We start from the raw sequence: 15,980 nt of genomic DNA on the forward strand, positions 1-15,980 counted from the left end.
GATCTGGCACCAGGCTAGTGAGATCTGATCTGGGACCAGGTTAGTGAGATCAGATCTAGGATCAGGCTAGTGAGATCAGATCTGAGACCAGATTAGAGAGATCCGATCTGGGACCAGGCTAGGTGAGATCGGATCTGAGATCAGATGTGGGACAAGGGTTAGTGAGATCAGATCTGGGACCAGGCTGTGGGACCAGATCTAGGACCAGGCTAGTGAGATCAGGTCTGGGACCAGGCTAGTGAGATCAGATCTGGGACCAGGGCTAGAGAGATCAGATCTGGGACCAGGTTGGTGAGATTAGATCTGGGACCAGGCTAGGTGAGATCAGATCTGGGACTAGGCCAGGTTAGATCAGATCTGAGACCAGGATGGTGAGATCAGATCTGAGACCAGGCTAGGTTAGATCAGATCTGAGATCAGGCTAGAGAGGTCAGATCTGGGACCAGGCTGTGGGATCAGATCTGAGACCAGGCTAGAGAGATCAGATCTGAGTCCAGGCTAGCATACTGTGTCCTTTTTCAATTCATTTTAGACACTGAACAGACGAGGCAAAAACGTGTTTTTTAAGTACTAATTTAGAAGAGTGCAAACACTGATACAATACAAGCTTCTCATAAATTCACATCTTTAGGTCTCCATAGGTGACTAGCAAATAACTTAGTAGCGCTTCTTATGTGACAGTTACTTCTTATGTGACAGTTACTTTAATGTGTAAGTTACTTTAATGTGTAAGTTACTTTAATGTGTCAGTTACTTCTTATGTGTCAGTTACTTCTTATGTGTCAGTTACTTTAATGTGTAAGTTACTTTTGATGTGTAAATTACTTTTTATGTGTCAGTTACTTCTTATGTGTCAGTTACTTTAATGTGTAAGTTACTTTTGATGTGGGAGTTACTTTTGATGTGGGAGTTACTTTTGATGTGTAAGTTACTTTAATGTGTAAATTACTTTAATGTGTAACTTTTTGTTTAATTCTTCTTATGTGTAAGTTACTTTTAATGTGTAAGTTACTTTTTCTGTGTAAATAAGTTTTGTGTAAGTTACTTTTGATGTGTAAGTTACTTGAATTTGTAAGTTACTTTTATGTGACTCACATGTAAATTTCACATTTACTGAGTCATAATTTTTTCTTAATCTAGTGAATGAATCCTGCTCAGTCCTTTGAAATAAATATTTCTCCCTACTCTTTAAAAATCAGACACTCATGAAACGGCTTCAAAATGCTTTGTATTTCTCAAAAATATAACTCCCTTTAGTACCGGTCAAAATACTAATCAATTTAGATGTAAATGTGTGGAACAAAATGGGGAGAGACTGACACAAGGTCAGGGTGCATTTCTGGTGTGTGAAGCTAGAGGTCACTCTCCCCATAGAGGGCAGTGGAGAAGGCAGTGTAGTCCAGAGCCCCTGGGACCCCGTCAGGCCCATTGTACAGGGGCATCCTGGAGATACAGTACTCTGCCTGCTCTGGGGGCAGCTCTCTACGCAGCTCCTCCAGCAGGATGAAGGGCTATGGAAAAGGATACAACACAGAGTGACATTAGTGAACACATTTGAGATGACGTCGTAAAATAATTTTTTAAATAAATTGAGACATGACTTTGACTAGAGAGAGAGAGAAAGTGCTCGAGAGAGTAAGCATGCACGAGACGGATAAAGGAAAGGGGTGAAAGAGGACGAGACAGACAGAGACAGAGAGGAAGTGAGAGAGAGACAGAGAGGAAGCGAGTGAGAGAGACAGAGAGGAAGCGAGTGACAGAGACAGAGAGGAAGCGAGTGAGAGAGACAGAGAGGAAGCGAGTGAGAGAGACACAGAGGAAGCGAGTGAGAGAGACAGACAGAGACAGAGAGGAAGCGAGTGAGAGAGACAGACAGAGACAGAGAGGAAGCGAGTGAGAGAGACACAGAGGAAGCGAGTGAGAGAGACAGACAGAGACAGAGAGGAAGCGAGTGAGAGAGACACAGAGAACCATCACTTCCCACCTTATCAGCAGCCAGGATCTTGAAGGAGGCGAGGACCTGCTCTGAGGTGTCTGAGTAGGACGTCTCTCTAGTCATGAAGTCAACGAAGGACTGGAAGGTCACCTTGTTGGACCCGTTGGGATCCACTAGAGAAATGATGCGGGCAAACTCAGACTCTCCCTACAAATCACAGAGCAGAGTGGAACCAGGCTACATCATGACAACAGACACATTGATTTTAGCCAGGTCCCAGATCTGTTTATGCTGTCTTGCCAATACATAAGGTCATTGTCAGGTGACATAACAAACTGATCTGGAACCAGGCTAACATTGAGTCAATCAGGTTGAGAATAACAGACAGATAAGATGGCTGTGCTACCCATGTCCTACCTGATAAAGGGTTATGTTTGATACATTACCCATGTCCTACCTGATAAAGGGTTATGTTTGATACATTACCCATGTCCTACCTGATAAAGGGTTATGTTTGATACATTACTCATGTCCTACCTGGTAAAGGGTTATGTTTGATACATTACCCATGTCCTACCTGGTAAAGGGTTATGTTTGATACATTACCCATGTCCTACCTGATAAAGGGTTATGTTTGATTAGCACGCCAGAGTAGGGATCAACAGTGGCCAGTCCGTGTCCCAAATGGCAACCTATTCCCTTTATAGTGCCCTATTTTTGACCAGGGCCCTATGGACCCTATGAGCCCTATGTGTTCTGGTCAAAACTAGGGCAGTATATGGGTAATAGGGTACCATTTGGGCCACCTGTTATCTGAACACTGCAGAGAGAGACCAGTCTGTTATCTGTACACTGCAGAGAGAGACCAGTATGTTATCTGTACACTGCAGAGAGAGACCAGCCTGTTATCTGTACACTGCAGAGAGAGACCAGCCTGTTATCTGTACACTGCAGAGAGAGACCAGTCTGTTATCTGAACACTACAGAGAGAGACCAGTCTGTTATCTGTACACTGCAGAGAGAGACCAGTCTGTTATCTGTACACTGCAGAGAGAGACCAGCCTGTTATCTGAACACTGCAGAGAGAGACCAGCCTGTTATCTGTACACTGCAGAGAGAGACCAGCCTGTTATCTGTACACTGCAGAGAGAGACCAGTCTGTTATCTGAACACTACAGAGAGAGACCAGTCTGTTATCTGTACACTGCAGAGAGAGACCAGTCTGTTATCTGTACACTGCAGAGAGAGACCAGCCTGTTATCTGAACACTGCAGAGAGAGACCAGCCTGTTATCTGTACACTGCAGAGAGAGACCAGCCTGTTATCTGTACCCTGCAGAGAGAGAGACCAGCCTGTTATCTGTACACTACAGAGAGACCAGTCTGTTATCTGTACACTGCAGAGAGAGACCAGTCTGTTATCTGTACACTGCAGAGAGAGACCAGTCTGTTATCTGTACACTACAGAGAGAGACCAGTCTGTTATCTGTACACTACAGAGAGAGACCAGTCTGTTATCTGTACACTACAGAGAGAGACCAGTGAATCTGTCATTAATGACTGGGGGTGACGCTACCATTAATGATTGGGGGTGAATCTGTCATTAATGACTGGGGGGTGAATCTGTCATTAATGACTGGGGGTGACTCTACCATTAATGACTGGGGGTGACTCTACCATTAATGACTGGGGGTGACTCTACCATTAATGACTGGGGGTGACTCTACCATTAATGACTGGGGGTGACTCTACCATTAATGACTGGGGGTGACTCTACCATTAATGACTGGGGGTGACTCTACCATTAATGACTGGGGGTGACTCTATCATTAATGACTGGGGTGAATCTGTCATTAATGACTGGGGGTGACTCTACCATTAATGACTGGGGGTGACTCTACCATTAATGACTGGGGGTGACTCTACCATTAATGACTGGGGGTGACTCTACCATTAATGACTGGGGGTGACTCTACCATTAATGACTGGGGGTGACTCTACTACCATTAATGACTGGGGGTGACTCTACTACCATTAATGACTGGGGGTGACTCTACTACCATTAATGACTGGGGGTGACTCTACTACCATTAATGACTGGGGGTGACTCTACCATTAATGACTGGGGGTGAATCTGTCATTAATGACTGGGGGTGACTCTATCATTAATGACTGGGGGTGACTCTACCATTAATGACTGGGGGTGACTCTACCATTAATGACTGGGGGTGACTCTACTACCATTAATGACTGGGGTGACTCTACCATTAATGACTGGGGGTGACTCTACTACCATTAATGACTGGGGGTGACTCTACTACCATTAATGACTGGGGGTGACTCTACTACCATTAATGACTGGGGGTGACTCTACCATTAATGACTGGGGGTGAATCTGTCATTAATGACTGGGGGTGACTCTACCATTAATGACTGGGGGTGACTCTACCATTAATGACTGGGGGTGACTCTACCATTAATGACTGGGGGTGACTCTACCATTAATGACTGGGGGTGACTCTACCATTAATGACTGGGGGTGACTCTACCATTAATGACTGGGGGTGACTCTACCATTAATGACTGGGGGTGACTCTATCATTAATGACTGGGGTGAATCTGTCATTAATGACTGGGGGTGACTCTACCATTAATGACTGGGGGTGACTCTACCATTAATGACTGGGGGTGACTCTACCATTAATGACTGGGGGTGACTCTATCATTAATGACTGGGGTGAATCTGTCATTAATGACTGGGGGTGACTCTACCATTAATGACTGGGGGGTGAATCTGTCATTAATGACTGGGGGTGACTCTACCATTAATGACTGGGGGTGACTCTACCATTAATGACTGGGGGTGACTCTACCATTAATGACTGGGGGTGACTCTACCATTAATGACTGGGGGTGACTCTACCATTAATGACTGGGGGTGACTCTACCATTAATGACTGGGGGTGACTCTACCATTAATGACTGGGGGTGAATCTGTCATTAATGACTGGGGGTGACTCTACCATTAATGACTGGGGGTGACTACCATTAATGACTGGGGGTGACTCTACCATTAATGACTGGGGGTGATTCTACCATTAATGACTGGGGGTGACTCTACCATTAATGACTGGGGGTGAATCTGTCATTAATGACTGGGGGTGAATCTGTCATTAATGACTGGGGGTGACTCTACCATTAATGACTGGGGGTGACTCTACCATTATTGACTGGGGGTGACTCTACCATTAATGACTGGGGGTGACTACCATTAATGACTGGGGGTGACTCTACCATTAATGACTGGGGGTGACTCTACCATTAATGACTGGGGGTGACTCTACCATTAATGACTGGGGGTGACTCTACCATTAATGACTGGGGGGTGAATCTGTCATTAATGACTGGGGGTGACTCTACCATTAATGACTGGGGGTGACTCTACCATTAATGACTGGGGGGGGGACTCTACCATTAATGACTGGGGGTGACTCTACCATTAATGACTGGGGGTGACTCTACCATTAATGACTGGGGGTGACTCTACCATTAATGACTGGGGGTGACTCTATCATTAATGACTGGGGGGGGACTCTACCATTAATGACTGGGGGGGACTCTACCATTAATGACTGGGGGTGACTCTACCATTAATGACTGGGGGTGACTCTACCATTAATGACTGGGGGTGACTCTACCATTAATGACTGGGGGTGACTCTACCATTAATGACTGGGGGGGGACTCTACCATTAATGACTGGGGGTGAATCTGTCATTAATGACTGGGGGTGAATCTGTCATTAATGACTGGGGGTGACTCTACCATTAATGACTGGGGGTGACTCTACCATTAATGACTGGGGGGACTCTACCATTAATGACTGGGGGTGACTCTACCATTAATGATCGTGTGTCTGTCTCGCAGACCTGGACATGTTGAACTTACAGCCAGCTGTTCTCTCTCTCTGTCCTCATTGACACAACGAGGTCATCCCAAATGGCAGCCTATTCCCTTCATAGTGCACTTCCTATTCCCTATATAGTGCACTACCTATTCCCTATATAGTACACTTCCTATTCCCTATATAGTGCACTACCTATTCCCTATATAGTACACTACCTATTCCCTATATAGTGCACTACCTATTCCCTATATAGTGCACTACCTATTCCCTAAATAGTGCACTACCTATTCCCTATATAGTGCACTACCTATTCCCTAAATAGTGCACTACCTATTCCCTATATAGTGCACTACCTATTCCCTAAATAGTGCACTACCTATTCCCTATATAGTACACTACCTATTCCCTATATAGTGCACTACCTATTCCCTATATAGTACACTACCTATTCCCTATATAGTGCACTACCTATTCCCTATATAGAGCCCTACCTATTCCCTATATAGTGCACTACCTATTCCCTATATAGAGCCCTACCTATTCCCTATATAGTGCACTACCTATTCCCTATATAGTGCACTACCTATTCCCTATATAGTGCACTACCTAGTCCCTTCATAGTGCACTACCTATTCCCTTCATAGTGCACTACCTTTGACCAGAGCCCTATGAGCCCTATGAGCCCTGGTCAACAGTAGTGCACTATATAGTGACCAGAGCCCTATGAGCCCTATGAGCCCTGGTCAACAGTAGTGCACTATATAGTGACCAGAGCCCTATGAGCCCTATGAGCCCTGGTCAACAGTAGTGCACTATATAGTGACCAGAGCCCTATGAGCCCTATGAGCCCTAGTCAACAGTAGTGCACTATATAGTGACCAGAGCCCTATGAGCCCTATGAGCCCTGGTCAACAGTAGTGCACTATATAGTGACCAGAGCCCTGTGAGCCCTATGAGCCATGGTCAACAGTAGTGCACTATATAGTGAACAGAGAGCCATTTGAGCCACTGAGTGACACTACCAGCTGGCCATACCAGCTATGTGTGCTGCTACCCTGGAATAGATATACCGTTGACACCAATACTCAGCGTATCTGGAGGCCATTTTGGATCAACAGTTTTAAATACACTGTCAGATCATGTTGACACCAATACTCAGCGTATCTGGAGGCCATTTTGGATCAACAGTTCTAAATACACTGACAGATATTATTGATCATTCTGACAAAAATGTAGTCACTTTTAAAGATTAAGGTTACTTAAACAATGACAGACATTTTTGTGGCACTCTTATGACAGTCTTATGACAGTCCTATGACAGTCTTATGACAGTCTTATTACAGTCCTATGACAGTCTTATGACAGTCCTATGACAGTCCTATGACAGTCCTATGACAGTCTTATTACAGTCCTATGACAGTCCTATGACAGTCCTATGACAGTCTTATGACAGTCCTATGACAGTCCTATGCCAGTCCTATGACAGTCCTATGACAGTCCTATGACAGTCTTATGACAGTCCTATGACAGCTCATTCTACTTATTTACCAGATCATAGCCCATGGAGATCAGACAGGCTCTGAAGTCATCTGTCTCCATGCCTCCTTTCTTCTTCTGCAGGGTGGAGAGGAGGAGGAGGGTGGAGAGGAGGAGGAGGGGAGAGGAGGAGGGAGGAGGAGGAGGAGGAGGGAGAGGAGTAGAGAGGTGGAGGAGGAGGGTAGAGAGGAGGAGGAGGGGAGAGGAGGAGGAGGAGGAGGAGGAAGGAGAGGAGGAGGAGGGGAGAGGAGTAGAGAGGTGGAGGAGGAGGGTGGGGAGGAGAAGGAGGAGGGCGGAGGAGGAGGAGGGAGGAAGGAGAGGAGGGGAGGGAGGAGTAGAGAGGTGGAGGAGGTGGGAGAGGAGGGAGGAGTAGAGAGGTGGAGGAGAGGAGGAGGGAGAGGAGGGAGAGGAGGAGGAGGAGGGAGAGGAGTAGAGAGGTGGAGGAGGAGGGTGGAGAAGAGAAGGAGGAGGGCGGAGGAGGAGGAGGGAGGAAGAGGAGGGAGAGGAGGGGAGGGAGGAGTAGAGAGGTGGAGGAGGTGGGAGAGGAGGGAGGAGTAGAGAGATGGAGGAGAGGAGGAGGGAGAGGAGGAGGGAGAGGAGGAGGAGGAGGGAGAGGAGTATAGAGAGGTGGAGGAGGAGGGTGGAGAGGAGAAGGAGGAGGGCGGAGGAGGAGGAGGGAGGAAGAGGAGGGAGAGGAGGGGAGGGAGGAGTAGAGAGGTGGAGGAGGTGGGAGAGGAGGGAGGTGGAGGAGGAGGGAGAGGAGGGAGGAGTAGAGAGGTGGAAAAGGAGGGAGAGGAGGGGGAGGGAGGAGTAGAGAGGTGGAGGAGGAGGGAGAGTAGGAGGAGTAGAGAGGTGGTGGAGGAGGAGGAGGATGAGGAGGAGGAGGGATAGTAGATAGGAGGGGAGTGTGGATATGACAAAGAGAGGAAAATAGGTATTGGGAGGGAGGGGGGGAGAGGGGATATGACAAGGAGAGGAGAGAGGTATTGGGAGGGAGGGGGAGAGGGGATATGACATGACAAGGAGAGGAGAGAGGTATTGGGAGGGAGGGGGGAGAGGGGATATGACAAGGAGAGGAGAGAGGTATTGGGAGGGAGGGGGGAGAGGGGATATGACAAGGAGAGGAAGAGAGGTATTGGGAGGGAGGGGGAGAGGGGATATGACAAGGAGAGAAGAGAGGTATTGGGAGGGAGGGGGGAGAGGGGATATGACAAGGAGAGGAAGAGAGGTATTGGGAGGGAGGGGGAGAGGGGATATGACAAGGAGAGAAGAGAGGTATTGGGAGGGAGGGGGGAGAGGGGATATGACAAGGAGAGGAGAGAGGTATTGGGAGGGAGGGGGGAGAGGGGATATGACAAGGAGAGGAGAGAGGTATGGGAGACAGATGGACGTACAGCCATACGGACAGGCGGACACACAGACAGGCAGACAGTGACAAGAAGCACAAGACAAAGAAAAGAGAGAGAGAGAAAAAATATCATTAATTTAGTGTCTTTGATGAGAGGAGAGCCTGTGATAAACACCATGTCATTGTTTCTCTAACAGAGAGAGATATTCAACGATACCTAAAGCACAAACAACTGGATAGAGCACACACAATACTATATATACACTACACAATACTATATATACACTACACAATACTATATATACACTATACAATACTATATATACACTACACAATACTATATATACACTACACAATACTATATATACACTATACAATACTATATATACACTACACAATACTATATATACACTATACAATACTATATATACACTATACAATACTATATATACACTACACAATACTATATATACACTATACAATACTATATATACACTATACAATACTATATATACACTATACAATACTATATATACACTACACAATACTATATATACACTATACAATACTATATATACACTATACAATACTATATATACACTATACAATACTATATATACACTACACAATACTATATATACACTATACAATACTATATATACACTATACAATTCTATATATACACTATACAATACTATATATACACTACACAATACTATATATACACTATACAATACTATATATACACAGAGGGGTACACAGAGGGGTACACAACCCTGTCGAAGTGGGTTAGGGTCAGGGACACGGAGGGGGACACAACCCTGTCGAAGTGGGTTAGGGTCAGGGCCACTGGAAAGACACGGAAGGACACAGAGGGGTACATAACCCTGTCGAAGTGGGTTAGGGTCAGGGCCACTGGAAAGACACGGAGGGACACAGAGGGGTACACAACCCTGTCGAAGTGGGTTAGGGTCAGGGCCACTGGAAAGACACGGAGGGGACACAGTACCCTGTCAAAGTGGGTTAGGGTCAGGGACACGGAGGGGTACACAACCCTGTCGAAGTGGGTTAGGTTCAGGGGCACTGGAAAGACACGGAGGGACACAGAGGGACACAGAGGGGCACAGAGGAGGGACACAGAGGGACAGAGGAGGTACACAAAGGGACACAGACGAGGGATACAGAGGAGGGACACAGTACCCTGTCAAAGTGAGTGAAAGACACAGAGGGATACAGTACCCTGTCAAAGTGAGTGAAAGACACAGAGGGGCACAGAGGGACACAGAGGGACAGAGAGGGACACGGAGGTACACGAAGGGACACAGTACCCTGTCAAAGTGAGTGAAAGACTGGCGGAACTCGTTCATCTGTTGCTGGCTGATGCCTTTAGCGTCGCGCGTCAGAATCTGGGTCTCGATCTCATTGATGGTTCTAGCGATGGTGGTCAACAGCTGCTCCCAACCCACACGGATATGCTGCAGAGAGAGAGAGAGAGAGAGAGAGGGGGGGGGAGGGAGGGAGAGAGAGAGAGAGAGAGGAGGAAGAAGGCCAAGTCACAGGGTGGGATCTGAACCCTGTTCTTCCGGGCACAAGGCTGAAGGCCAAGTCACAGGGTGGGATCTGAACCCCGGTCTACAGGGCACAAGGCCGAAGGCCAAGTCACAGGGTTGGATCTGAACCCCAGTTTCCCGGGCACAAGGCCGAAGGCCAAGTCACAGGGTGGGATCTGAACCCCGGTCTACAGGTCACAAGGCCGAAGGCCAAGTCACAGGGTGGGATCTGAACCCCGGTCTACAGGGCACAAGGCCGAAGGCCAAGTCACAGGGTGGGATCTGAACCCCGGTCTACCGGGCACAAGGCCGAAGGCCAAGTCACAGGGTGGGATCTGAACCCCGGTCTACCGGGCACAAAACCGAAGGCCAAGTCACAGGGTTGGATCTGAACCCCGGTTTCCCGGGCACAAGGCCGAAGGCCAAGTCACAGGGTTGGATCTGAACCCCGGTCTACAGGTCACAAGGCCGAAGGCCAAGTCACAGGGTGGGATCTGAACCCCGGTCTACAGGGCACAAGGCCGAAGGCCAAGTCACAGGGTGGGATCTGAACCCCGGTCTACCGGGCACAAGGCCGAAGGCCAAGTCACAGGGTGGGATCTGAACCCCGGTCTACCGGGCACAAAACCGAAGGCCAAGTCACAGGGTGGGATCTGAACCCCGGTCTACAGGGCACAAAACCGAAGGCCAAGTCACAGGGTGGGATCTGAACCCCGGTCTATGTGGAAAAACAACAGCTTAACCATTAGGCCAAGAGTAGTAAGGTTTCATGATCATAAAACAGATCCCAACAAGTTATTTGTAAGAATGATCTCTGAATCGTTCCAGTCCCATAATAAGCTACGTACCTCCATGGTGTAGTTGGTGTGTTTGTTGTCGAACACCAGGGACTCTTGGATGTGTTGATGGTCTCCCTCCAGCTTGTTGATGTTGGACTTGTAGTTGATGATGACCTGTTCAAACTGCTTCAGCTGACTCATCTGGTCCTCCAGAGAACCTCCGATGTCGACGGAACTACGCCCGATCTCCTGGTGGGAGAGAGGAGGAGAAGACCGTCGCTGTCACTATCGGACGCGTCCCAAAATGGTACCCTATTCCCTACATAGTGCACTACTTTTGTCTAGGGTCCGTAGGCCTCTTTGTGTAGGGTCCGTAGGCCTCTGGTCAAAAGTAGTGACACTATATAAGGGGATAGGGAGCCATTATAAGAACATCCGCTGAGCTGCAGGCCAGTGTTTAGCATCTGTTAAAGACAGGATGGTTGCTTAGTTGGTTGGTTGGTGGGTTTTCAGTATGCAGCTCGGGCCCTTGGTGCCAGGGTTCGGTTGGGGATCAATTCCATTACAAGTACGTCCATTCAGGAAGTCAACTGAAATTCCAAATTCCAATAATATTTACTTCCTGAATGGACTGAATTGAAATGGAATTGATCCTCCCAACCCTAGAAGGTACAGATCCCTACAGGTGTACAGCACAGGAGGCAGGTGAGGGGAGGACAGCTCATAATAACGTCTGTAATGGACTGAACGGAGTAGAAACCAGGTGTTCGATTCCATTCATGTAGTTCTAGCCGCTTTAAAGCTTCTTAAGGGGGCAGTATTTTGGCGTCCGGATGAAAAGCCCAAAGTAAACTGCCTGTTACTCAGGCCCAGAATGATATGCATATTATTGGTTGATGTGGATAGAAAACACTCTAAAGTTTCTAAAACTGTTAAAATAATGCCTGTGAGTATAACAGAACTGATGCTACAATGAGCCCGTCCTCTCCGATTAAGGTGCCGCCTGTTGTACATGACATGGCGTCAGGTGACCGAGGTCAGGATAGGTCTGTCTCACCTCCATCCTGGTCTGGATCCACGGTCCGATGATGTTGGCCTGGGCAGCAAACTGGCGTCTGAGACGTTCGTTGGCGTGCTGTCTGGCTAGTTCCTCCTGGAGAATACTGTTTCTCTGGGGAACCAGCTTCTTCACCTGATCAACGGGACAGAAAGGGTTAACGCTAGAGTCCCTGGTTAACACAATGGGACGGTTTCTTAGTTTGAGCGCTTTTTTAGTCTAGGACTTCATCTGTGTCTGGGAATCTGTCTATAGTTAACACAGGGTTGTTCAATCCCACTGGTCCCTGGGGCTTTTTTGTTATAGCCAAGCACAAAAAACCCTGATTTAACTCATCAGTGAATCACCGAGCCGTTGATGAGTGAATCAGGTGTGTTAGCACTGGGCTGTAATGGAAGCCTGCTGCATACCATGAGGTTCTCCAGGATCGAGATTGAAGAGCTTTAACCCAAACATTCACAGTACAACACACACAGACATTCACAGTACAACACACACAGACATTCACAGTACAACACACACAGACATTCACAGTACAACACACACAAAAATTCACAGTACAACACACACAGACATTCACAGTACAACACACACAAACATTCACAGTACAACACACACAAACATTCACAGTACAACACACACAGACATTCACAGTACAACACACACAGACATTCACAGTACAACACACACAGACATTCACAGTACAACACACACAAACATTCACAGTACAACACACACAGACATTCACAGTACAACACACACAGACATTCACAGTACAACACACACAGACATTCACAGTACAACACACACAAACATTCACAGTACAACACACACAAACATTCACAGTACAACACACACACAAACATTCACAGTACAACACACACAGACATTCACAGTACAACACACACAGACATTCACAGTACAACACACACAGACATTCACAGTACAACACACACAGACATTCACAGTACAACACACACAGACATTCACAGTACAACACACACAAACATTCACAGTACAACACACACAAACAACAGACATTGTCTGCATCCCAAATGGATGTAGTTAAAATTAGTGCGCTATAATATAATATATTATAAGGAATCGGGTCCCATTTGGGACGCAGACAGTGTCCCTAGAGACGCTAGTAGCTACCTTGTCCCATTTGAGTCCTATCTCCGCCGGTGTGATGTCACTGTAGGGGTTGGTGAGGTTGGGGGAGATGCCGTAGCTCTGGGCTATCTTCTGCACCTCCGTGTAGATGCTCAGGATGGCCTGTCTCTCACAGTCAGCCTCCGGAAGGGTGGCCTTGAACTGGTCATGGGCTGAGATCAGGCTCTGCAGAGCGAGGTGGAGAGCAGACCGAGTTACAGAGGAACCGGCGTTGTCATCCGGCGTTGTCATCCGGCGTTCGGACATGACATGGTGTCAAACAAATACAGGCCAGACAGTCGGGAATCAACATCATGTTACTATCTGATAGGAGAGGATGGAAGGGACTGGAACACAGCATCATGTTACTATCTGATAGGAGAGGATGGAAGGGACTGGAACACAGCATCATGTTACTATCTGATAGGAGAGGATGGAAGGGACTGGAACACAGCATCATGTTACTATCTGATAGGAGAGGATGGAAGGGACTGGAACACAGCATCATGTTACTATCTGATAGGAGACAATGGAAGGGACTGGAACACAGCATCATGTTACTATCTGATAGGAGAGGATTGAAGGGACTGGAACACAGCATCATGTTACTATCTGATAGGAGAGGATGGAAGGGACTGGAACACAGCATCATGTTACTATCTGATAGGAGACAATGGAAGGAACACAGCATCATGTTACTATCTGATAGGAGAGGATGGAAGGAACACAGCATCATGATATTATCTGATAGGAGAGGATGGAAGGAACACAGCATCATGTTACTATCTGATAGGAGACAATGGAAGGAACACAGCATCATGTTACTATCTGATAGGAGAGGATGGAAGGAACTGGAACACAGCATCATGTTACTATCTGATAGGAGAGGATGGAAGGAAACTGGAACACAGCATCATGTTACTATCTGATAGGAGACAATGGAAGGGACTGGAACACAGCATCATGTTACTATCTGATAGGAGAGGATGGAAGGAACTGGAACACAGCATCATGTTACTATCTGATAGGAGACAATGGAAGGAACACAGCATCATGTTACTATCTGATAGGAGACAATGGACCTGGATGTCATCCACAGTGTGAACTATAAACATGTCTTTACCTGGATGTCATCCACAGTGTGAACTATAAACATGTCTTCACCTGGATGTCATCCACAGTGTGAACTACAAACATGTCTTTACCTGGATGTCATCCACAGTGTGAACTATAAACATGTCTTTACCTGGATGTCATCCACAGTGTGAACTATAAACATGTCTTTACCTGGATGTCATCCACAGTGTGAACTATAAACATGTCTTCACCTGGATGTCATCCACAGTGTGAACTGTCTTTACCTGGATGTCATCCACAGTGTGAACTATAAACATGTCTTTACCTGGATGTCATCCACAGTGTGAACTACAAACATGTCTTTACCTGGATGTCATCCACAGTGTGAACTATAAACATGTCTTTGCCTGGATGTCATCCACAGTGTGAACTATAAACATGTCTTTACCTGGATGTCATCCACAGTGTGAACTATAAACATGTCTTTGCCTGGATGTCATCCACAGTGTGAACTATAAACATGTCTTTACCTGGATGTCATCCACAGTGTGAACTATAAACATGTCTTCACCTGGATGTCATCCACAGTGTGAACTGTCTTCACCTGGAATGTCATCCACAGTGTGAACTATAAACATGTCTTTGCCTGGATGTCATCCACAGTGTGAACTATAAACATGTCTTTACCTGGATGTCATCCACAGTGTGAACTGTCTTCACCTGGATGTCATCCACAGTGTGAACTATAATCATGTCTTTACCTGGATGTCATCCACAGTGTGAACTGTCTTCACCTGGATGTCATCCACAGTGTGAACTATAAACATGTCTTTGCCTGGATGTCATCCACAGTGTGAACTATAAACATGTCTTTACCTGGATGTCATCCACAGTGTGAACTATAAACATGTCTTTACCTGGATGTCATCCACAGTGTGAACTATAAACATGTCTTTACCTGGATGTCATCCACAGTGTGAACTGTCTTCACCTGGATGTCATCCACAGTGTGAACTATAAACATGTCTTTGCCTGGATGTCATCCACAGTGTGAACTATAAACATGTCTTTACCTGGATGTCATCCACAGTGTGAACTGTCTTCACCTGGATGTCATCCACAGTGTGAACTATGAACATGTCTTTACCTGGATGTCATCCACAGTGTGAACTGTAAACATGTCTTTACCTGGATGTCATCCACAGTGTGAACTATAAACATGTCTTTACCTGGATGTCATCCACAGTGTGAACTGTCTTCACCTGGATGTCATCCACAGTGTGAACTATAAACATGTCTTCACCTGGATGTCATCCACAGTGTGAACTATAAACATGTCTTTACCTGGATGTCATCCACAGTGTGAACTATAAACATGTCTTTACCTGGATGTCATCCACAGTGTGAACTGTCTTCACTGGATGTCATCCACAGTGTGAACTATAAACATGTCTTTACCTGGATGTCATCCACAGTGTGAACTACAAACATGTCTTCACCTGGATGTCATCCACAGTGTGAACTATAAACATGTCTTCACCTGGATGTCATCCACAGTGTGAACTACAAACATGTCTTTGCCTGGATGTCATCCACAGTGTGAACTATAAACATGTCTTTGCCTGGATGTCATCCACAGT

General features: G+C 46.6%; 1 protein-coding gene across 2 annotated transcripts in view; it reads right to left on the reverse strand.

The window, feature by feature from the left end:
- Positions 1-557: 557 nt before the first annotated feature.
- Positions 558-15,980, reverse strand: part of LOC109876778 (alpha-actinin-2) — an 89,306-nt gene continuing 73,883 nt past the window's right edge. For both annotated transcript variants that reach the window (XM_031812993.1, XM_031812994.1), the window contains 7 exons: positions 13,267-13,449; positions 12,112-12,246; positions 11,124-11,303; positions 10,054-10,200; positions 7,390-7,455; positions 1,985-2,143; positions 558-1,511 (listed from right to left, as the gene is read on the reverse strand). In XM_031812993.1, the coding sequence (XP_031668853.1) occupies positions 1,353-1,511; positions 1,985-2,143; positions 7,390-7,455; positions 10,054-10,200; positions 11,124-11,303; positions 12,112-12,246; positions 13,267-13,449 (1,029 nt within the window). In that variant the 3' untranslated portion in view covers positions 558-1,352. The remainder of the gene's footprint in view (positions 1,512-1,984; positions 2,144-7,389; positions 7,456-10,053; positions 10,201-11,123; positions 11,304-12,111; positions 12,247-13,266; positions 13,450-15,980) is intronic.

Source organism: Oncorhynchus kisutch, unplaced genomic scaffold (assembly GCF_002021735.2).
Source record: "Oncorhynchus kisutch isolate 150728-3 unplaced genomic scaffold, Okis_V2 Okis04b-Okis11a_hom, whole genome shotgun sequence".
NCBI lineage: Eukaryota > Metazoa > Chordata > Actinopteri > Salmoniformes > Salmonidae > Oncorhynchus > Oncorhynchus kisutch.